The 25,597-nt window shown below is 35.9% G+C and overlaps 1 protein-coding gene across 1 annotated transcript in view; it reads left to right on the top strand.

Moving 5' to 3' along the window:
• Positions 1–1,420: 1,420 nt before the first annotated feature.
• LOC121303260 (ephrin type-A receptor 7-like) overlaps positions 1,421–25,597 on the top strand; it is a 73,225-nt gene continuing 49,048 nt past the window's right edge. Inside the window, exons 1-3 of the mRNA XM_041233840.1 lie at positions 1,421–1,533; positions 23,775–23,839; positions 24,159–24,828. Coding sequence (XP_041089774.1) covers positions 1,455–1,533; positions 23,775–23,839; positions 24,159–24,828 — 814 coding nt within the window. The 5' untranslated portion in view covers positions 1,421–1,454. The remainder of the gene's footprint in view (positions 1,534–23,774; positions 23,840–24,158; positions 24,829–25,597) is intronic.

Here is a 25,597-nt window from a genome sequence, read left to right on the forward strand (position 1 = left end):
CTAAATAATAATAATAATAATAATAATAATAATAATAATAATAATAATAATAATAATAATAATAATAATAATTTTATAGCCTACCGCTGTTTAATATAATTAAATATGTGGTCTATCTTGTAATCTACTTCAAAGGAAGTTGGTACGTTTAGAGAGCTAACATATCAGGATAATTGAACCCATACTGTAATTAGTCTTTTAACGTCATTTTAAAATGTACTTTGTAAAGGAAGACTTCAAAGAAACAGACCCGAAGGGTAAAAAGTGAACAAGCACCATCAATTTAATACACGAGCTACTTTTGCTGGCACAAGGAATTATGTCGTTGTAAAGTAAAAAAAAAAAAAAAAAAAAAAAAACCTAAATATTTTAAATATATTCGCATAGCCGCATTGGGATTTAAACAGCTCCCTATGGTCGTGTGCCCACTTTTTTAAAATTAATAATCACCGAGTTATCGCACATTTTTAATCATGTTATGCCCCCGAGAAAGCGATAAGCCATTTACTCAGTCACATGGGTATTAAACCACTTTTACTTTGACTATAGTATGGTAGTGTTACTTGAACGTGATTTTCGAGTCTAGCACATTCAAAACCGAGTTTTTGTTAAAAAACAAGGTGCAGAATGGAAATACCCAGCTGAGGATGTGATCAATGCTTGTGCTTCAATGCATGCACGTTTGTACTTCTGCAAGAAAGCATAGGGACACTGGGTTGTGTTTTATGTTCCATGGTATTACCTACCTGATAAAATAACAATAATATTGTTTTGTTACGAGTTCTGTTTAGAATGATCAGCGCAGACAATAGCTACAAAAGTTGATACATTGTTGCAAATATTGAAAATAAATATAATTATAGCCAGTAATACATCAAACACGATTTTGAAATCACTTTTTTTAAACTGTTGCTAGTTCGTTTAATATTTCTGTGAAAGTAAAAAGCAAACATTCACATCAAAACAAACAAAACATCTAAGTACCCTACCTAACACACTGTACATGTAAAATACGCACCGCAATACTTTTGCAGAATGCTACAAAGTTAAGCACCATAGATTAAATGGTAAGCAGCAGGAGAGTGTTATAAAGCAAACACATATTATTAAAAAAAAAAAACAAAGCTGGTTCATTTAAAGGTTTTCCCTCTCTGGTTGAATTTTTAAACATACCTGCAAGCCCTTTCCTGAAAGCGAAAAGAAAGGGTTGCTAACACCTGCCAAAGCCATAATTTCCCGTGGTATGATTGGTGACCTTCTCATACCCCCAACTCAATCTTCTACTTTATTGCAACTGCTTACTGTCACTCTGTATCTATGTCCCGCCCCTGCTATTCCATATATGGTAAGTGCAGCTCCGGCTCACAGCTGCAGCTGGCTGTCTCTTCATTGATATTAGCTGTACACAAGAAGAACAGCGATGAGTAGCGGTTTGAAAACCTTTCAAATTAACAATGGAGCTTTTTAAAACGTTAATCTTGGTCCTGTGGATTTTACTGGTGAAAATAAGGCAAGATTGCACGGCCGAGGAAGGTAGGTTCATAATTTAATCACTTTTACTGTATATAAAAAAAAAAAAAAAAAAATGTGTATACCCAGACGTGCAGGTGTATGCATTAATGTCTCTCTGTTGAGGCATTTAAAGAAAAAAAAGTTTAAATACAATAATGCAAATTAGAGAATCTTATGCAAGACTGTGGTTTTAGAATTGCATACTTCAAAAGGGCTTCAGCATTTGACTTGAAGATTTAGCTAGGTAGATATGAATGACAAATGTAATAAGAAGACTACGTTGTAGATGCAGTTTTTATGTCTTGCAGTATTGATGACAGGGGGTGGAGGGGTGACGAAGACAGAAGGGATAGACAGTATTCTAGGATACGTGGTTGTCAAATCTCATTATATACAGTCGACATATATCTCTTCTGTGATCATTTCATGAGAAAACATGTTTAGTACGTTAAAAATGCGTACAAATAAAATAGCTAGCACCTGAGTTACTAAGCTCTACAGTAGCAGTTTGATAGCATTTCACACAAAATATATAGTTACGAAAAGTTCGGCAAACAGAAAGTTTTATAGTTAAAAGTACACGTTTGACTTTTTTATTTTTATAAGATGCATATGTCATATTTTAAAGAACAGGTAATTTAATATTTGGAGAAATGCACTATTTACTTTGCAACTGCGTTGTTAAAAAGGGATCATTTTCAAGTGTGGCTATATTTTTGAATGCGCTACCCTGGATGCTACACCGTTACGAATAACATACTGTAGTTACAGACTAGCGCTTTTATGCGTATTTTTTAAAATAAACAAATACGTACATATATGCGGAATTAATAAAAATAAAAATAAAATGTATCCGAAAGCGGGAGTCCTTGTAAAGAGGAACGGTTCAGTTACCTTTTCGATGTTATGAAGGATAATAGTCCGTCGAAATAAATACTGAAATACATATCTCTGGAATATCGGAGTCTTAAACGTCTAGTCATATGAATCGATTTACAGTAAAATACATTACAAAATAAAATAATATGTTTAGTTCTGTTTATTTTCCATACATTCCCATGTCGGTTTATAATAAATTAAACAAGCAAACTTTCTCAGGGTTGTATTCATTAGCGGGTTTTTTTGTTTGTTTGTTTTGGTTTGCTTGTTTATTAATAATACTGAAGGTTATGCATGCAGTATGCCACAGAGTTATGCAAATGTTCCCCCTAGGGAGGCTCAGAAAAGCTACTTAAAAGCTTTAAATACAGTAGGGTTTCATGAATCACTAATAATGCCCTTAACAGTAAAATTGATCAAATAATACATTCAGAAAACCCTGTTCAGCTTTTGTAATATATATATATATATATATATATATATATATATATATATATATATATATATATATATATATATATATATATATATATATATATATATATATATATATATAGCTAATAGAACACAAGCCTTGGGTTAATTGTAGGGCACACAGCACCCTGACATAGCTTCAAAATAGCTTTTCACTTTGCTGCTTGGACTGTGTTTTCTCTTTTTGACGTCACTGTATACATGTAATACTATGCAAATAGCTGTAAGTCTCTTTTAGCTAAATGTCACCAGCAATTGTCTTTTACCTCTAAAATGTACCATATTCCATAGATCTAGATAACATAGGCAAGTGCTAATCTGAATTTCGACATTTGCGATTATGATGGCAAATTAGATGGATATGAAGAGGTTAACAAATTTGTTTTCAGGGAATTTATAGATTTTTTTTTTTCAATGGCAAATAAGGAGGCTACTGTGTGACATAATTTATAATTGCTATAGTGCTATAGTAATAAAGTACAGAATTAGTGTGTGTCTGTGGACAACTTGATAATGAGGCAATTTGTATAAATAACTATAATCATCCAAGTTGATGTTAACAGTGACGGATCCTAATACACCTGTCACGGAAATCATTCTAAAGGGAGTGACAGTAACACCGGTCAATGTGCACCTCATCTTTGTTTAGTGTTTTTCTTTCTGTAACAAAACATTCAGCACAACTTCCTGAGGGATACAGATCTGCCGCTGTTTAGATCAATTGCACAGACACAGTTGTGTCTCGACAGCTTAAAACTACCTGTAGAGAATGTAAACAAACAGGACAATCAACAATGATATAGAGTGGTCCAATAAAGTAGATTGCCCAGAGGTTGAACTATATATATAAGAATGAAAGTAGTAAACAGATGCAGCTTTAAGGAAAACCTAGAAACCCGTGTCGTTTCTGATGGTTAAGCGGGTGGGTACAAATCCAGCTGGTGGTACAATGCTGTTTTTATTCCTGTACAATGTGGAGCATGTTTATTGTGCTCTCCTGAAACTGGTATTAAATAGCTGATATCAATCTCAGACCAAACTCACTGGAGAGAGACAGGGTTAGCGATGCACAGATAACCTTGTGTTGGAGTGAATAGTGGACCAGAATACAATCCATAGATATATGACTTCCTAGGCATGTAAAAGAAAAAAAGAAAAATAAATAAATAAATGGTATCTGATTTGTGCCGGCTGCCTTTTTTAGGACTAGAATGGAATGATTTTGTAGAGCGTTCTAAAAGTCTCACCAAGTAAAGAAGTCGATCACACTGTACGTAATGCAATCACATATCACAGCTGGCCTCATTAACATGACAGAAGCTCTTGTTTAAGCATTTGAAATGCCATATTTGCATGTGCTTTTAACATGTATGTTTTATTTCACTGACGTACAATATATAGTACAGTATGGCTGCATATAGAACATTATTAATTGTATGTGAATGGATTGGATCTTAGGATAATGATAATTGTGATAAATAAAACAAAACAAAGAAATGAGTCCACACTAACTCACGGCAGCTGACAAAATTGATCAAAAGCAATAGTTAATGGTTTCCGTTGACAATAAGTTATCCCATCTCCTTAACTGGATTGGTACTGTTCAACATCAGTGTGAGTTTCAATCCTGTGAAACTGATGACTTCCCAGTGTAAGTAACCAGTATACCAGTGTTTTATCATTAGGAAGATTTTTTTTTTTTTTTAGCAATGCTATATAATGCTATAGGTAATACCAGAAGGATAATATTAACACATTAGAATTGATACCTGCGTAGAACACTGGTTTCTTGCCCTTAAGAAGTGTGATGCGGTTGATTTTTAACGAGTGCAGACGTGACAGAGATGTATTTACACACAATAGATCAAAATGCACTCAGTTAAGATGTTGAATATATTTCATACTGTAGTTTGATTTGAAGGCTGACGCTGGGTTGTATTTATTCCTGGGAATAGCAAGAAATTTCCACTTTAGTGAACCGCAAACAGTTACAATTTTCAGTGTATTGATTGCTTTGATGTTGCTGCAATTGATCTTACAACTTTTGACGGCTTGCACACATATTGGTTGGTATCTGACTGCTCTATGAAGCAGCCTGCAAAGTCAGGCGAGTTATGTTCAGGTCAGGATTGAGGTAAGGTTTTTGGGGTAGCTTGGCTTTCGGATATTCTCATGATATTGTAAAAGGTTGCTTTAAAAACTTGCTGATACACCATAGTTTCTGAAAGGAAGGGTACATTGACAAATTACATGAACTCTTTCATTAAAACTATGACAGCGTCAGCAGAACTTCTTGCAATAAAGAGGTTTCGTTGAATATTCTACGAACGACAGCAGAGCAAAATAAAAACAAGTAGAACGTTTGAAATTGGAACTGCAAAACATCTTCCAATCCAAAATATGCTAGAGATATTTATTAACGTGCAGATTGCAGGAAAACAAACAAACAAACAAACAAACAGGTAGGCAGAACTGTGAAGTAATCATACTGTCAAGAACATATTTGAGGTGCTATAGGAGAATTCCTTTATAAATGGTAGTCATTTGAAACTTGAAACTTAGAGGCAACATTGGAGATTAGAGTATAGACTGCAGATGTAACCAGCACTAGCCCGAGGCTAATATTGAAACAATATGCGTTTTACAGAGTTTTCCAAGTTCTAATGGCATATTAAACATTGCATTCAATCTTGTACTCTTATTTCCAGCAGTGCTATGTCCCAATTAGATGTCCCCAACTATAACACGCTTGCATCGTTCAGACTGTACATGAATCCTACAGGATATGCGTTTCAATTAAAAAAATCTGTGAAGCGGATTCATTTTCAAAGTAAATTCAGACTTTTCTGTTTGTCACAGTTTCTTTAATATTTTAGTTCATGTTGTGTACCTTGCAGTAAAGTAAACTCTTATCTCTGGATAGATTGTACAATACTGTGCACTTTTATTATCGCTGTAAAGATCATTAATACAAAGCTTAACAAGGCTGGAGGTGAAAACACACTCCAGCATATAGAAGTTTGTTTGTATTCATGTATTCAGATGCTTCTTAATGTATAGCCCCTGGTCGCTGGAATCCTGTCAGTTTTGTGTAAATAAGGTCTTGATGGTTGTGGAAGTAGTTTTTTGCACAATGCAGCATATTCTGTCACTGTAATAATAATAATAATAATAATAATAATAATAATAAACTTCAGACGTGTACATGGACACCAGTAATAGCCATTTGTATGTATGAAATGCTAAGAAAATACAATAATGTTTAGAAGACAAAGCTGATATTGCATGAGTCAACAATGTCTTCCTAGACTGTCTCATGAGAAGCTAGTATGAGCTAATTTTTTGCCAACACATGCAAAAAAAACTTACATTGAAGACTATCAGTTAGGAAAAGTTTGTATTTAGCTGGCATAATTGAATGCCAACACTAGGGTTGGGAAAATATTGAACATCTCTGAAATGATAATTGCACAATAAAAAAAAAAAAATGCGATAATTGCAATTATCGTGGTGTTTAGATTCCACTGGTTATACAATAAAAAAAACAAATAGAGTTGCCCTTCGCTAAACCGAGGACAGGTTTACCTGGGGTAATTAAGTGTCCATCTAAAAAAATGCATGCACATTTATGTTGCTCAATTTATTTGAAACTTTTTGCTGAAATACCATTTCTGTAATGTGTCCTCCCTGCTGTTTTCTAAAGTAGTCCAATTGTTTTCTGTTGGTACAGTAGCCTTAGTGAAGCATATTTTGTACGTACACTACCTCCATTTTCTCTAAGACTACCGAAATAGACAGTGAACTTGCGGTGTTTCTTTTTTGTTAATCTGTTTTGAAATAAAGTGCTCACTGTTGCTTTCACTCACCACCTTTTCTCAATGAAATCTCGCAAAAGCCTCACAGCCACTGGGTCATCGCTAGAGCGGAAGTGGCGACTGCTCTAATACAAACGTACTAATTAAATGTTACTAGAACAGATGGAGCGCTTGGAATTACTTGTGGGATAATTAAACAAAAAATAGCGTCATAATGAATACAATACCGAACATTTCTTGGTGATTATTTATATAAGGCAATTTAGTTTTTATCGTGGCTTCTGTTTGATATGATATTACCGAGTAAATAGACCCAATCCTAACCAACACTGTGAAAAATACTTGGAAAATACTTTGGAAAATACAAACCCCAACTAGAAGGATGTCTATCATCAAGACATATTTCTTCATTTTAACTTAAGTAACAAAGACACCTCTTTGTAGGCATCTCCTGGTACTTCTTTCTAATCTCATCTCATATCTAGCTTTCTCGGTCCCAGTGAGTACCTCGTTGTGTGGCCATGCTCGAGTGAGCCTCTGACAGCCTCGTCTGGCTGCAATGTATGTCATTTCAAACATGCCCTTCGTCTTACCAGCTTTTGTCACTAGGTCTGAACATGTGTTAACACTGTTAACTCGTAAAGCTGATAAAGCATTCTTTGTCACTCAGCGGGCTATAAGTCTGTAAGCATACAATGTAGTACAACTGGTACTGGTTGGCACTGTTGCTGACAGTTTCAAAAGGAGAGGCAAAGTGTTGAGCATGGATACTAAAGTACATTCAAGTCAATAGTCTTGGAGCAGATACCAGAAAAAAGTTGTGTATATATTTTGATACATAAAATATAACTACATGGCTGTTTACAACCCATAATGGATGCATGATTGTTCTTGAATAGGGAGTGCGTGATGTTTCTTATGAATACACATTCCCTTTGTCATTTTAAGTTTGCCCTTCTGTAATTTGAGGTCCTTTTATCTTTGCATTAGCCCATTAGGTCCTTTTATCTTTGTATTAGCCCATTATATGTATTGTGATGCGCACTGTACTGCACATTGTTTCAAGACTTCAGTGTGTTGCTACCTCTATAGGGTGAAATGAGAGAGCTCTTTGCTTTCCCTGCTGCCAATTTCATGTACACCAAAATCCATCACAAGACAAAGACCTGATAAATAAGAGTATTTACTGCTATGCCAGAATCACAAATGACCTTTCATCCCCGCATTCAAAAAATAATGCGGAAATCATGAACAGAGAAGGATATGCATACATACTCTGAAGTCCATAAATTCAATAAATCACTATGAACAACCTTTTAAAACCAAACAGTCTCCACTGAGTCGTAGCCTAGCTATTGAACACAGCTTCCAAGCACCAATCCAGCCTGGGCTCTTTAGTATTCATAGGTTTCAATGGACGGGTTGCCTAGTGACCCAGCAAATTACCTGCCCTTAAATAAGATCTCATGCAGATCACAGAATCATATAATTAACAGATTATGTACAGCCCTATGAATACAGTACCAGCATTACCCCGTGCTTTGATTTCTATTGATCCTGTCGGTTTCTGCAAATTACAGTAGGGTTGCGGTTGAATCTGCTATACTTTGTGTTGGCTTTATTGAGAAACTGTAATATGACTGCATGTATAATCAAGCCGCGGTTACACGAAATATAAACGCATGCGGTCAGGCCATTGGATCAGGTCAGCAGTGGTCATACACCAGGGTTCCATTGTGTGGCTCTGAGTGCTAATTTACACATAATGTGCTAGTGTTAATATGGAGTTAGTGGTAGATACAGCAACACAGTGCTACCGTTTCAGTTTATTTTCTCTGAAATTAAGGGGCTGACTTTTCAAATAGATGCCTTCATTAACCAGTAACCTTGTCAGGATTATCATCCATTTAATTCCCAAAATACGGGTAAGATGATATTGAATCACAACTTATATTAAACAATGACATGGTTTTTATGTAGTTTTTCACAGTATAATATTCTGAATAAAGACACTGAGCAGCCAAATATCAATGATAGATTAAGCGAAGGGTTTGCCTCCATTATCCAACTGGAGAAACATCTCGAAGGGCATGCATTCCAATACACAGTCAATTCTCTTTAAAACGAACTAGGATTAAGCACATGTCCTGATACTATGACTGTCCTACGGGGTCACTAATTGTACATATTTGTTATAATACAAATTCACTTAATGCAAAAAAAAAAAAAAAGTATTCCAAAAATAACTATATATTGTTTAAAAAAAGATTAATATTTCTGAATAATGCACACTTTTTTTTTTCTTTTTGGAATTTGAAAGAAACTTTAAAATAATTCATAATGGAGATGCAACTGGAAATATCTTGGAACAAATATATCTACAGTAAAAGACAAAGCAAACTAATTCTATTGATTGCTTCAATACTTTTTTTCTGGATCCCATCTGTTCTTTTTCTGTACAGAGTGAATTACACCCCACAGGTAATTCTTGTACCTAATTGATGTTTGGTGGGTCAAGCAGAAGGAGCAGTCACCATAACACCATTCTGAATCATCTTCATCACAAGCTGGAATCACAGCACTTATCTCCACGCATTCGAGGCTCACAAAGCACTTGGGATGATTCAATGCCAATCAAAAGAAATCATTAACCTGAATGAAAACTTTGGAGTTTGTGACTGACTTTAAAATTAAAAGATGGTAACCCATTAGGGAAAATGGTTAATTTTGTAGACGGTTAATAATTTTTTGTTAAAGTAATGGCTTCCATTTCTGCAAGGCTGAAGATCATGTTCTAATGATCAATATGGCAAATGTAGTTCCATTTGTGAATGATGCCTTGAAGCTGGTGCAGTATTGCTAACCCGAGCAGAAGATGCATCAAGATTACTTTTGGCCCTTGGGCAAATGAGTCAAGTCCATTAAAGAGGCTTCTGGACAGCATGAATACTCACACTCTATGCTCCTGGCTCAGTAGGTGTGCGCTTAGAGTGGAATGGGGAAGCAGCAGTAATAACATTTTATAAGTAACTTGAACTCTGCAACTAGAGCTGAAAACAATCAAAAAGGTCTAATTAAGCGAATTACCCTTCAAATTAAGGGTCTAGTTAAGTATTTGAGAGCTCAGTTGGAATGAAAACCAGCAGTCACAGTGGATCGCCAGGACCAGTGTTGGAAATCACTGAGTTAGAGGACAGATCTCAAACTCCAGTGCACTACAGCAGCTGATTTGAAAAGAGCTTTGAAACAGACTTTAAAGTTTGTGAGTGTAAAAAGTTGTCAGGATGTTAGCAATGAAAAGAGTAATTACAGGCACATTATTTAAACAGGTGTTGCAACACATGGGGATGTATATATATATTTTTTTTTCAGAATCCCGCTACTTACTCTTTAAGACTTGAACGGCAATTAAAAATAGACTTCTGTACATTATGATAATAGAATATGACAGGATACTGCAAAGTTGACACAAAATCAAACTATAGTACAACCGCAGGTAATTGTCCAAAGTGAAACTTTTCGTTCGTGTCAGTCCGGGCAGGGCAATTTCTCATAAACAGTAAAAAAATAAATAAAAGAGATCAAGAAATTGTGACCGAAGACGATAAGCTTCTGCGCAATATCACACAATCTCCACTCAACATATTCTGACTTGGTTACTACCCAGTGTTGATTTTGGAAATTATATATATCTTATTCCAACCAAAAATGGATATCAAGAAACCCTTGTTGGTCTCGGTTTGCTATAATGAACTCTCTTTCAGTTCATTTCCCTGCAGACAAAAAAAAACAGCCTTCGGTTTGGCAGTGAAGTTGCTGGGTTGAATGTTTTGTATGTAAATAAAAGGTTTACTGCTGATAAAAAAGAGACAAATCCTTAAAGTTCTTTTTTGTGTGTGTGTGTGTGGATTATTAAGGCTTAACGTAATTGGAAACCAATAACCTTTTAGCTGGTCGACTTGATGTTGATTGTTATCACTCTGTAAGCTCATGTTTCTTACTGGCTTGTCAGACAGGGACGCTCTGTCCTCAAGCTGCCCCTGTTTTTCTCGGATGAGGCTTGCTATTCCATATTCATTTCAATTGCTTGTGTGGCGAATGGGTCTCGGAGTTAGGAGGTTGCCACAAGCTAAAACATAAACCATGTAGGCTTTGCCACTTACAGATACAGTATGTGGAAACGTGTTATCATTTGATTGTAATATTGTTTTTCTTTACAAACATTTAATGATAAGCTGTGGGTGAAACCTACTGATATATACAACAATGGTGTGACTATCTATATACAGATACAGAAAGGCTGACAATAAGGTACAATATATTGTGTGCCATCGACTATACATCTATTGGTAAATTCAATATTCCTCCTTTTCTCCACTATTGAATAATATTGGTTTCTGTTCTTGCTTTTTTAGTTATTTTCCGATAAAAAAAGAAATACTCATGAGAATTTGCATTATTCCTGTGTTATTCCTTTCTCCCACAGATGTGTCCTTTGTTTGTAGCAAATGTTGGTTCTATTCAAAGTGAGTGGTGATTTCACCGTAATTCTCCAGCTCCGTTTAGAACCTGTTGACTGTCACCCACACGGTTCTCAATACAACAAGGCACAAAGCAAGAAATTACACATCGACTACTGCATCTGCATATAATAACCTGACAACACACCTCCACTATTGTTACTTAAAAAGTTGCATACTGCTACAATATGGTAAATCTCACAAGGGATAAAAACTTTTTTTAATAAGCAGAGACATATTCTTGATAAAAAATGAAGTGAAATCAGAAACCTTAATTAGGGCAGTAGGTGTAGAATATATAGATACAGGTACTGCAGAAGATTTCCAGTTTCTGCTTTCATGGCCAGGTTTGTGTGTGAAAAACTAGTGAAGTAGCCACATGGTGTACACTTACAGTATATAAGGTAGGTTAAAAAAAGGACAATATTTCAGCAGTGTAAGTCAATTAAGAACAGATAAATTAAACTAATTAAAACCAACTAATGCTATCACAGAATCAACAATAAACCAGTGCAATCTGCAGGTCCACATGAATTATATTACAGTGTATTACCATTGCCATATGCTTTTAAGACAGTGTTTGAAAAAATCTGAAGATGAAGGTAATTTCCCAGCGGGTTGTGTTTGCATAACGTTCCTCAGCTTTTCAGTGGCTGGAATTTATTTTAAATGAAAGATGGTGTCTCAATCCACAAACGGTTAAAAGAGATTAGAAGCACTGACAGTAATATGCAAATGCAGCTTATGTTTCACAAAGAAAATCGGTGCCTTAAAAAGCCTTTGTGTTACATACTTTCAAAATGAGACGGCACAGCGTGCCATTATTACTTCAACACAGTCATTAGTCCTGGAAGTTTTGAGAACACATTTGGAGATTTTTTGAAACGCACAAGTGATAGCCAGCAATGATAATAACTGGGCACTCTGCACCTGCAGAAATGACTTCTGTAAGTAAGAGTCCCGAAGGCAGAACTGTTGGCTGTAATGAGACTTTAAACAGCTCTCATTAATGAACAAGGTCGTTTCCTTTCATTTCCAAAGCAGGCGTCATTTATAAACATTATCAGCTCTGTAGCATGTTTTGTGAACACTAAGAGTTTTTGATATATTAAAGCTGTTTTACCATCAAGCAGCTCTCTTAGAATAGCTGGATAAAGCTACTAATTTGTTTAACACCTGTCTTTCAAAAGCCCTTTTCTCCAACACGATGTCCATTGTGTATGTGTTCTGGAAGGTTTTAAAATATATTTATTTGGTCACACCTGAGGTAATCTGTTGTTTTATAGGTTTAGGGGGAGCAGTCTGGATATAGGGGTACAGCTCCCCTAATACCGTACCCTTTAGAGTTGCCATTTTTCTGCTATAAGGGAATACAAATGGCAGGGCTGAGTTGTCAGTGTTTTGATTTCTTCTTCTCTGAGATTCTTATTTATCTCCATTGCAATTCACTGTACCTTGTTGTAAAGTAGGGCCAACTGGAGAACGTCTGGGAGAGTAATGAAGTGAGCTGCTATGCCCCCACTCAGGTTCACCTTAAAGCATTTTAAATGTTATTACTCAGGGTCAAATTCGCTGCATGTTTAGCATCGGTCATAATTACCAATATTGACAGTATCATACAATAAAACAATGAAACACAACAAGCTATATAACAAAGTATCCTTTAAGGTAAACTGAGTACGTATTGAAATGAATAATATATACATACAGCTATGGCCAAAAGTTTTGCATCACCTACATTTTTAGGATTGAAACAATATATATATATATATATATATATATATATATATATATATATATATATATATATATATATATATATGAACATTATTTAGATCTTTTATTTAACATCGTGCAATCAAAGAAACTACAAAATGATATTGCAAAAGTCTACTGGAAGCCATAATAGTATAACATTATTCAGCAGGTTTTATTTAACTTTATGAAGCAAATCTGTAGCAATCTGTGTGTGTGTGTGTGTGTATATATATATATATATATATATATATATATATATATATATATATATATATAGCTCAAAGATTGTACAGTAGTGATTGTAGGATCAACCTTCATTTTCTGTACATCACATCACCTCAAACCCTAGTTCAAGTGTGCACATTTTCTGAAACTGTTCTGTTGGTCCAATACCTGTACTTAATGTTCAGCACTATTGATTGATTTACTTATTACTTTGTACAGTTTCATCCTTTTACCTTACTGTCTTGGCAACCACATTGTCTGCTGTTACAGGATCTTGATACATGATCCTAGAAAGGTTTCAGATTTACAGTGAAACTATATCTACTATCAGTGCAGGAGGAAGCAGATTATTATGTAAATGGTGCAGTGCTTTAAGATTCAAAGCTGGATAAGAAGTAAATTGCTCATGTGGTAAAGGCAAACCGAAATAAGGTTGTTGTTTTAAACAGAAATGCTAAATGCAAATGTATAATTGCCGTTGTAAAATAAAACAATGGGAGCTAATTAGAGCGTTTAATTGAATCTAATCTATCTGACTAGAGTAATTTCATTTAACAACACATTCAAATAGAAACAATGTATTATTGCTTTTTATATTTTAAACAGTTAAACAAAAAGTGATAAATACTAGCATATTCCCATACCATTTCCATACACTATGAAATCTTTGATGCTCATGCCAGTATTTTATATATCTAACAAGCCATTTTGGAATATGCATAAAAAGCGTTGCTGGCACACTTAATTTGACCATTTATCTCCATTGTATTCCATTAAGTTTCTTGACATTCCTACACTGTAAAATGTCCCGGAAAATTATAACAGAAAGGTTTTTAACCCCCCAAAGGAAGGTAGCTTCATATTTCCATGTGTCCTGACCATAAATCTGAGAAGTTCCTCAGAGTAAAGCATTGTAGGAATATTAATAAGAGAATCAGCACTCTTAACAAATGCTGATCACTTCAGCTCTCCAACTTTTAATTGGATCTTTTCACAAAACTCCAGGGTAAAATGTCAAGGTCTTTTAAGCATAGTAACTGTATACTTTCAGTACAGACTCTTTGAATCCTGGCTGGTCTGCTCTATGGGATAATCTGCACCTGCTTTCAGTGACTGGAGAAAATAAAATCTTTTTTTTATGCTGAGAATAACATCTGCTTTAAAGGCTTGACGCGCTTCTAGAAGCCAGGTGAGGTTACAGCCCCTTTACGATGATTGTGCCAATGTTTCAAAGAAGCGCTACCTTGGATCAATGAAAAAAGTAATACTGACATTGGGATATTAATTCAACCTTGTATTGCAAAAATGCGTTACTTGCACTACCAATATAATGAGTGATCATCACATTGAAAACGTCTTTGGTAAAGGAAGATAATCCATGTAGGGTAAGAGATCTCTGGGTTTAGTTTTTAGTTTAAAATGAAATTGAAATGTTTCCAGGTTTAAACTTTTAATGTAATCTGATTGTTTCATTACAATTAAAGTGCAGCATTAATCAGGCACGACCTAGAGCATGTTTTCTTCTACCCTATCGATGCTACCTAAATGATGCGTGATAAACACGAACTGAAACCACATGATTGGCATTCATTTCATTCGCAATCACGTTTTCAATTTGTGATGATCGCTGGGGAAAAAAAATAAAAAAAACGTGTTAATCAGATTATTCTGCCTTTCATTGCAACTGTGGTAGTATTCAGCGAGCGAGAATTGTAAAGGGTACTCTTGACAGAAGGGGTACAGTTTCAAAAAAAGGTTGAAAACCCCTGGTCTAGTAGAATGGATATGACTTCTCTTTACAAGAAGGAAAATGTTGTGTAAAGTGGTGTCCTCCAGACGCCAGCTGAAGTTCAGTTCCATCAGCAGGCAGTGATCTATATAGCGCAGTTTAAAACCTTGTCAGCTGGGCAAAACGGGCTAGGGCTGTGAGACATGTTGTAGGGAATGATGCAGATAAAGACTGCTTGTCTGTTACAAGCCTGGTTTGAAATGTCATGATTCAGTCAAAAAAAAAACAGCTTGAGCATAACCTTGACTGAAGATTTTCAAGGGTCCAACTGATAAAGCTCGAAGCTTTAACGTTTCAAGGTCAGTCGACGACCGGTGATTAAAAGAGACAAAATGAAACATGACATTTAAGCAACGTATGTGTTGTTTTTGTTTTTTTAGAAGAACTGCAAAGATAAAGTAATATTGAATTCTCTACACCAGGCATTGGCGTTCAATATGCTGAGCAACACGAGAGCAGTAATTTAATTTTATATGTGCACTGGTCATTTCAAACCATTATTTAGGTTGTTATGGATTACTAGTATTTGAACATCAGTTGAGCTGTGCAGTGGTATAGCTGCAGCTGGACTTCCTAGATCTTCATTTCAAATGGCTTGTTCTACTTGTAACTGCACCATGCTGTATATAAGCTTAATGATACTGAGTGCCTTAGTGATGGCGACAGTTATATCGGGGGGCAAACGTCTTTATTTATTGTTTGCATTGTAATGGAAATCACAAATAATGTAGCTTTTCAGGAGTTTAGTCGACACGGATGAATAGGAGGAATTCATTGTTGTTCTCTGCTTTTTGCTCGAAATGCTAAAATCCACTGTTATTCTGTAATCTGCATCTCCAAGCTGTAAAGATATAGTAAAAGGAAGACAAGCTGGCAGGCTAAGTCCTGAGAAGCTGTATCAGCAGTGACTTGTGAATATCAGCTTTGTGTCTCGTTTACAAAGGAGGCTTGAGGCCTAGTGACCAGACACAGAGGTCACCTTGGCATAGAACACCTATGTTGAGACTGGAAGGGGCACAGATGCTGTGTGGACAGTTTACATTGTCATGAGTTGTCATCTTTTATTGCAAATACTTAAGGGAAATTGAGGCTTGTTAAGTAGGAGTTATAAATATTAATAATGAAGAGTTTAATTTAACACGACAAAACTTTACGTAATCTAGCATGGACACGAGTATGACTTTCTTTTTTTATCTTTAGGGGAGCAACATTAAAAAACTCAGTAACTTACCAGTTTCATCATGTACATTAAGAAAATAATGATGTATTATTTCTCTGCAGAGCGGTTCCCAGAATTCATTGATACACATTTTACTGGATTTGATTTCACATTCCCAAGAAAATGGCTATATGCATTGTTTTGAAGGTTTAAAAAATATTAATCAGGAGACTAAATTAAACATTAATTAAACAACTACTTCAGAGGTCATCCATTCATTAAACAGCCATCTTAAAGAATTATTAGTTAATAAGGAGAGGGTACTACCAACGTTATTGACCAATCATGTAAATCCATAGGCAGGTGAGACTGATCGCTTGGTTTAATAGTGATTGGCACCAAAGCTGCCAAATAACTTCTCGTGATCTTGTTGCCAAGAATCAAGGTGAAGAGAACATCCACTGCCATTGGTTCACTTCGATTCATATTTTAATGATTGTTTACTTTCTTTGACGAGACTGTTTTCTAACAGAAAGCTAGTGGTCTGTGTATAATAAACAACTGAAGAGTGAAGAGAAAAAGCAGATAAAATAAGTCCTGGTACCCCATATAGACATCAAAATAAGTCCCGGTGCTGAATACCTGCAGAATTTCACCCCTGGCTAATACCATATTGATAAAACTGTATCATTGTACTATTCAACTGCTAGAACAAATACATTTGTAATGTAGAATACACATTAGTACCTTAAAGGGCTTTGGAGTGGCATGTCCATGCATTGATTCTAGCCCAGCTGGTATGGATCAAAAGTGATTTCCATCTAGTTGTTGTTGTTTTGAAGACCTACATCTAAATGGACTTGAATTATTGATAACTTTGTTTGCAGTCTCTCTGGTGGCCAAAGATTGGATGTGTTTTGCAAGCATATATTCGTCTTATTTAGTGTTGTCTCTCAAGCAGGGTTGAGAAAAAAAGGTGTGGGCTATCATATAGGTAGGAAAGACGGCAGTTCTATCCACGAGGCACGCATACTGTATTTGAAGCGAGAAAACAGTTAAATTTGTCAAGTTAAAAACATCTAACACTATTTATACATTGCACATCATGACCATTTGTGCTTGCAAATAATTATGCTCATATCAATTGCCAATGGATAGCCGTTTTTGGTTAACACTGTTATAACAATTTGGAACTGTGTATGTTTCACTTCCCAAGTTACTGTATGAAGGAGATTTCTAATCAATACTCAGGCATCAATCCATGCAAGAAGATGTCTAAAAACAGCATGTGCAGGGCTAGCATTCTTACACATGTGGAAATACTGAATACACAATAAATTAGCAAAGAGTTTATAATTTACTATTACAAAGAGGCAGTGGAAAATATCAATGCTAAAAGTACATTGTTTAAGCTCATTCTACTTGTGCAGTTTCTTAAGCAGTTGGGCTGCATTTTGGGTTAACTATTTTACGTGCTTATCTTTCCCGTGCATTTGAATGTTAATTTCCTTTCAAAGTCGATGATATCAGTCGTCAGATAAATGCATAATGTAGTCATGTTTGACAGGCTGTAAGGGAGTGCTTGAAATTCAGGGAGATTTCTTACCCTGCCTCCATGTCTTGTGAGCATCTTCTATATACCCTAATGTTCACGCTCCTGAGTAGCTTTTAGCACCTTTAATTCCTCCTGTGGAAAATTATATTAATAGAGAACCCACCGATATTCCACTTTATGTAATATCAGAGTGTTTAATGTGTTTTTTATAAACTGAATATTGAAAAATGCCTTCAGACATACCCCTATACGTTTTGCAAGCCTGTCATTTCTAAAGAAGGTTTCCAGGACATATAAAAACACTTAAAAAGAAATACTGCTCCATAAAACTGCGGGACTGTGGCATAGCTTAATGTTGTTTAATATAAAGTGAGCCATACTCAAGGGGGACGTCTCATTTTAGTGATTGGACTGTTTTAAAAACAGTCTGAAACAAAGAATAAATACAATCTGGAGTGCAGCAGCAGCACATATTGTTGATTTGATTATCATTCTCAAGGCTCGCTCTGGCAAAGAGCATGCGTGACCCACAGATCAAACAGTGTTAATCCTGCAAACAGGTTCTTAAGGAGCTGCCTTGGGGACAAGATTAGGGCTGTTGATTCTTGTTATTTGCTTTTAAGCGCGATGTTTGCAGAGAACATAGTCTTACTTGTTTCAGTGTCAATATAATCGGAAGCCATTGAGTACAGTTAGACCTAAACATAAGCTATGGCCAAAAGTTTTGCATCCCTTAGAATTAAAAATATATATATATATATATATATATATATATATATATATATATATATATATATATATATATATATATATATATATATATATGAAACTAATTTAGATCTTTTATTTAACATCATGTAATCAAAGAAACTAGAATGATATCGCAAAAGTCTACCAAAAGCCATAGTAGTTGCACAGTTTTTCATGTTAGATTTTGAAATGTCACACTTTTCAATTTTTGTCATTTTCTTTTGTTAAGTACTGTATATGGAAAACTACAAAGCAGTATGTAATTCAATTAACATGACATTATTCAGCAGGTTTCATTCTGTAGGGTGATGCAATACTTTTGGCCATACAGTAGCTGTGCAAATAAATGAAATAGTTGTAAAATAATGTTGTCAGCCTCTGAAATGAAACGTTATTGCCTGCTAGTAAAGTCAATTATGTTTGTTTTCCGATAGCATTTCTTTAAACAAGGATGTATTGGCCATATTCACAAAGCATTTAGCCCAGTGGTAAACATTTATATAGTAAATATTCTTAAAGCTGTTTACTCTAAATCGTCATTAGCGATATTTTTCTCTGTAAGGAAGAGAACACCATTTAAAATTCTAAACGATGAAGAATGCCCCGCTGGATGCCACAGTGACTGTGAGGCTCAGATGGGGTCCAGATACAATACATAGTGCTCAGGAGAGTAACAAAGAAATGAAACAGTGGTCCTTTAAAAGGATAAGTGGAATGGCAAGTGAAAACATACAGGGGAGTAGAGACGGTGTTAATGGCTAACAAGAGGTAACAAAGTGGTTTCCTGTATCTACTTGTTTCAAGTACACTTTTACTATGATTTCACCACAACAGCCATGGGTAATGCTACATCATGAAGATATGAAAAAAAGATATGCAGTCCATTTCTTTCTCAGTAAAGTTATATTGGGAACAGCTTGGGTCTCCAGGGGTACATGTAAGAGGCAAGCTCTCAGTTTCCCTACGTTATGAATGCAAATTAAAAGGGAGAAGAGAAGTCAGCAGTTTTAATCAAACCGCTCTACCCCATTCGGCGTTGAAATTCTGAAATTGTAATGACACTTTCACATTTCTCATTAAAAGGGGCAGTCAAATTTGCCTGTTTAATAAAAAATGAAAAGGTCTCGACTTCTCTGATCACTGGTGCCTGCACACTATGAAGAGCACCTTTCTGCCAGAGCTTTAAAATGACCTCAATTTAAGATCTAGACAATAGTTTTATTAGAAAGCCATCTAACTGAGATGATGTATGAAACTAAACAACGACAACAAATTCCAAGTGACAGTTCACATAGCGAAATGTTTGCTTTAAAGTAGGGCTGCCAAATGCATCTGCCAAATGCATACAGCACACAAAAGGGATGAAGGCTTTAAAATGTCGAGGTGTCCGTTGCTTAATTATAGCCAAAGTACACCTTGTATCATGGACTGTATATACTGTAACATATTTGTTTATTTAGCAGATGCCTTTATCCAAGGTGACTTACATAGACTAGGGTGTGCATCAGCTGCAGAGTCACTTACAACAACGCCTCACCCGAAAGACGGAGCACAAGGAGTCAGTGGCTGAGCTGGGATTTGAACCCGGAACCTCCTTGTTTCTTTAACCATTGGACCAGACACCCTCACAGCCACACATCCTCAACATATGTAGCCTGTAGACTGTATAATATTTTTAAATGTGAATATTGAAACTTGCTTTATAACCAATCAGGTGGGATGGTCTATATACAAATGTGATTTTTCAAAAGTGGAACTAGGTTGCAAAATAGGCTTTAAATCTTTGTACTGTATATAAAGATCACCTCTTTCTAAAGACTCCTTCAGGTTACAAGTGAAATAGAAAGTCTGCAGCAACGTGTGTGCTTGCTTTGCTGGATTAGAGCTAGGTAGAGAAAAATAGATGAATGTAACAAGAGCAGGGTTACCGGGCGAGATTGATTTTATATACAAGATTGACCTTTCCAGGAGTGAGATGTGAAATAACTCTTCTGCTCCATGACAAGGACTGAGACTCAGTCAGAATGGGAGACATTCGATCACAGTTCTAGACAGGGTAGATAATATAGATTCAATCTGTCATTTATTAAATACTTTAGGGACTTATCAAAAGCAGTCTTTAGAAACGGTTGGTCTTTAAGATTTAAAACCTGTTTTGCAAATTAGTTCCACTTTTGAATATCACATTTAAATATAGACCATCCCACTTGATTGGTCATAAAGCAAGTTAGCCTGTCTTTATGCTTTTGCCCACTTTTGTTAACCACCCTCTATTTGATGGACAAAACAATGTCAGTCTGGCTTTTAGATGCATTAGTTATATCCATGCCAACAAAGGCAAAGAAATGCCTGCAGTACGTGCTACTGTCATATTACACTATGTACAGAATGCATTTGTATGTTGAAATGAATTCATGTCATGTTCGACTTTTTAATAAAGAGTCGCTCTACTGTTAAAACAAGCAGTGCTTGATAAACAAAAAAAAAAAGATGAAGAATGAGGAGGAATGTTCAAAGTAAATTCTTTTTTGCAGTGAATTGTTGAGCTGGCACAGTAGAGATTAATTCATGCCCTCAGGAACATGCTGCCAAGATGATATTAAAAATGCAGCAGGAGGAAAAAAGTGCCAAGGAGTCTCAGTTAGGTTGTTTTTTAGGGCAGTGAACTATATCAGACATAAAAATGGTATCGGACAACAACCTTTCAGGGATGTTTTTTTTTTAATTGTATTTCAATTGGTAGAAATGAGTTTGCTGAAAAGACAAACACACTGTTCATTTGGACCAGTTGGCCTTTGTGCCATTCACCAGTTCAGTAAAAGCATACTGGGTTCTGTTCCAGTAGTAACCCCCACAGAACCCTATATAACCTCCTTATATAGGGTTCTGTGGGGGTTACTACTGGAACAGGTTAAAGCAACAGAGTTTAAAGTCTCAGTAATCAAACCACAAGAACCCTCCATGTATAAACAAAGCCAGTTAGAGACCGTTAAAAATATATTTTATAAAAAATATATCAGTATTGAAATACCCAAATTCAGAACAACTCATTGGAAACACAATCAAAAAAAGTTAATAACATGGTTATTCATCTTCCTTGTACCTGTTGCTCTCAACTTGTAATTAATTATTTCCAAAAGCTTCATCTTCACACATTTGTATACCTGTTTCAATTAACTCTGCCACTTTCATAATTACCCTGAATCGCTGAAATAATCCCCAGTGTTGAGTCCTGTTAGCCTTCCAAACTGTACAATATTTTAAATGCTGAGTACATTTCTCCCTAATTGACGATGACTGGCTATTGGTATATGTAAATGTTGAAGGATGAGGAGTTCAAATATTAAGCTGAGTTAGCAACCTGTATTGTTTTTTTTTTTTTTAACTGAACCCACCACCAGAACTGTCTGATCTTAGATCAGTGATATAGAACATACTGAAATGGACAAATAAAAATGAATTAAACATAAGAGCATTCGAATTTCAGAATTCAAAGAGAGTCCATTCCAATCCCCTATCTGTCTGCAAAACATCCACCTTGCATCTTGTTTATTGTTTGATGGTATACAGCACTAAACTCATTTTACAGGAAACCTTTATAGCTGAGTTGATATTTCAGACATGTTCTTATACAGTAACGACACTGAAGATATTGAGGAGGCATCTGGTCGAAATGTTTGTAATTGATTTTTACAAGCTTCATTTAGTACTACTCTTTTAATAGCAACAGCCTCCTCAAATAAGAACTGTTTTTTTTCTGTATTCAGTGCTACACTGCTCTGCTAGAGACTGGAATCTGTTACACTATACCTTCTAAAGAGCCTTTGCATCGTGCCCAAGAGTAGTGTTGCTTTGCCGGGGCTCGGTTGCAAACCAAGCAAAATAATGAAGCTTTAGTTTGGGCTTCACACTGTGACATTGTATTAAGGAGAATGATGGTCCATATTTTTTTTGCAGCAATGCTAGGCTTGAAAGCAATAGGAAAGCCATTCACTTAATGCACCTGCTCATATTATGACACAAGCACAACCCCTGGGACAGAAACGCACATTATGTGTTGCTGCTACAGGCTGTTAATACAAAATATATTCCTGAAACCAATGCATTCACTCACCTGCTGCTTTTCAAATCAGTGGTTGTTTTTCTTTGGGCCATCTTTGTGTGTTGAAAAGCAAGACACAGCAGCTTAATTGCAGGTATATTGATTGCTACCATTATATATATATATATATATATATATATATATATATATATATATATATATATATATATATATATATATATATATATCTGATCTTTGATCTCTTATCTTTACCTAAACAACAAATAGCTTAAGGCTACCATCATTTAGGACCACCATCACAAAGCGCTTTACTAGATACAAGACTAGGGTGTGTGAACTTTGCAACAGCTGTAGAGTCACTTACAACAACGTCTTACCCGAAAGGCAGAGCACAAAGAGGTTAAGTGACTTGCTCAGGGTCACACAATGAGTCAGTAGCTGAACCAGGGACCTCCTAGTTACAAGCCTGTTTCTTTAACCACTGGACCACTGATCCTCCTAGTTACTGCCGTTGATGGATAGCAGTAATGTTATTTAAACTGTAAATGTACTAAACTTTGTTTTTCATTTGTCCAACCTGGAAACAGAAGACCACAACCACTTCCTGTTTGTCCGACCTCATTTCCAAATCCTGCACCCTGATCGAACCAGTTATTTTTGTCATTATACTGTACGCTTAGAAAATGAATCTACTTGAGTTAGTGGAATTGCTACGATGCTCTCAGCCACCAACCACCACAAAAAGGAATTTATAAAAGGCATAAACTTTACAAGTAAAATTGCTTCAAATTACCTGTTTCATGCACGTTTTCTAAACATTTAAAAATGTATTTGAGGGTACTACATCATTGCTGTGGACTCATCATTACTTTGAATAAAGTTTTTTTTTTTTTTTTTCCAGTCCTTTTTGTGTTTCTTAATGTGGCATGAAATCATATTCAGAGATTCTTTAATTGTGCCACATATTGTACTTATTACATATGATGATGGATTGAATCCATCAAACAGTAAAAACATGCAGACCGCATCATGCATTTATTAGAGAGGATGTGATCCATCATACATGCAATTCCTTGTTCCAAAACAGGTGGTAAACAAATGTATAAAACAGATCATTCGTGGATTCTGCTTTTTTTTGTTTTGTTTTTACTGGATGTAATGCATATTCAGATAACATGCATTTAGCTTATAGCATGTGCTTTAAAGGATTATAGTAGCCTACATATTTAGATTACACACCGTCTTATGTTGAATCAGATCTGTTTTAATTTGCAGTTCTGTTGCTGGATTCCAAAGAGTCACAAGCTGAGTTGAGTTGGACCGCACTCCCGTCTAACGGAGTAAGTAAGCAGCCTGATTTTTTTTATAACATTCAGAGATGTTTTAATTAGTTGTCAGTAAAGGTTAATGGATTTTTACTGAACATGGGATTATATTACAGTATTGAAATTGATTTAGAAACAAACACCAAGAGAAGTAGTTATATTTAATAAATGTACTGCACAACCAGTATCACTTTGTATAATTGGTTTGAAGCATTTACTTTTGTTCAACAGCAGAAACTCTAGTTTAACTTGCTAATTTTAGAAATGACAGTCTTTATGTATGATTTATAACAATGTATGGATTGAAATTCTTGCATCTACTTTCCCCCATCAGTGGGAAGAGATCAGCGGAGTAGATGAGAACTACAAGCCCATTCGAACATATCAGGTCTGCAATGTAATGGAGCCCAACCAAAACAACTGGCTGCAGACCAGCTGGATCTCACGTCGCTATGGCCAGAGAATCTTTATTGAGCTCAAGTTTACACTGAGGGATTGTAACAGCATTCCCGGAGTCGTGGGAACATGCAAGGAGACTTTTAATCTTCATTACATCGAATCAGACACTGACCTGGGCCGGAACATCAAAGAAGGAAAGTACATCAAAATCGATACGATAGCTGCCGACGAGAGCTTTACTCAAGGAGATCTGGGGGAGCGCAAAATGAAGCTCAACACGGAAGTAAGGGAAATCGGACTTCTGAACAGGAAAGGGTTTCATCTCGGGTTTCAGGACGTTGGGGCCTGTGTGGCCCTAGTTTCTGTGAGGGTTTATTTCAAAAAGTGTCTTTCCACCGTGCAGAATTTGGCACTCTTTCCCGACACCATTGCAGAGGCGGCTTTTTCGACCTTGGTGGAGGTCAGAGGGACGTGTGTGAACAACTCTGAGCTGGACATGGATAGCCCTCCCAGAATGCACTGCAGTGCTGAGGGCGAGTGGCTTGTTCCCATTGGAAAGTGTACTTGTAGTGCAGGATACGAGGAAGGACAGAGCAGCTGTGAAGGTAAGAAACCTGAGATAACTGTAAATGACCTGCACATTATCTTCCCAAAACTAATTCCCGTAATCGGTATTATGTGGTTTTCAGTATTGGGCACATACCTAGTGGGTATTATTTCTTTACTCAACAAAAGGTTCCTTTAAAAAAAAATGCAAACCTATTCTGTTTTTTTTTTTTTACATCGGTCAATTGACAGCACCATTCAATTGTTTATGGTGTTGTTAAATTTATATTCACAAGTTTTACTGACAGAAGCAACTCTTGTTTTTTTTTTCTATCCAATTTCTGTTTTAAGTTATTTTCATTTATAACCTGGATGCAAGACATATGAAAGTGGGACTGTATCACTGCTGAGGGATTTACGGTTCAGCACAAGAATCAATATAGGAATATTGAAGCTACAGCAATATGTCTGGTGTTTTCTAGTGCAAATCCTTTGTGGCAACACAAGACAATCCAGTGGGTTGGAGTTGCTAAGTAATTCCAAGAAAAGTATCCTTGGAAAAGTTTTGTGCATGTAACTGATCAGAGGTCCTTCTACTTGCTCCCAGCTCACGTGTGTCAGAGCATAGAACTGTTAAAACTGTCACATGTTTTCTTTCTTGAGGAAATTATTCTGTTTTCTACTAAATGTTCATCTTTTGACTGAAGAGCAGCTGGTTTACGGTTTATCTAGTATCTTCGTGCTTGATAATCACTACAACACAGTGCGCAGCAAAAACATTGCATTTCAAAAAGACTGGATCAAAGGATGCAGATGCCACAACCGCCC

Source organism: Polyodon spathula, chromosome 32, assembly GCF_017654505.1.
Source record: "Polyodon spathula isolate WHYD16114869_AA chromosome 32, ASM1765450v1, whole genome shotgun sequence".
NCBI lineage: Eukaryota > Metazoa > Chordata > Actinopteri > Acipenseriformes > Polyodontidae > Polyodon > Polyodon spathula.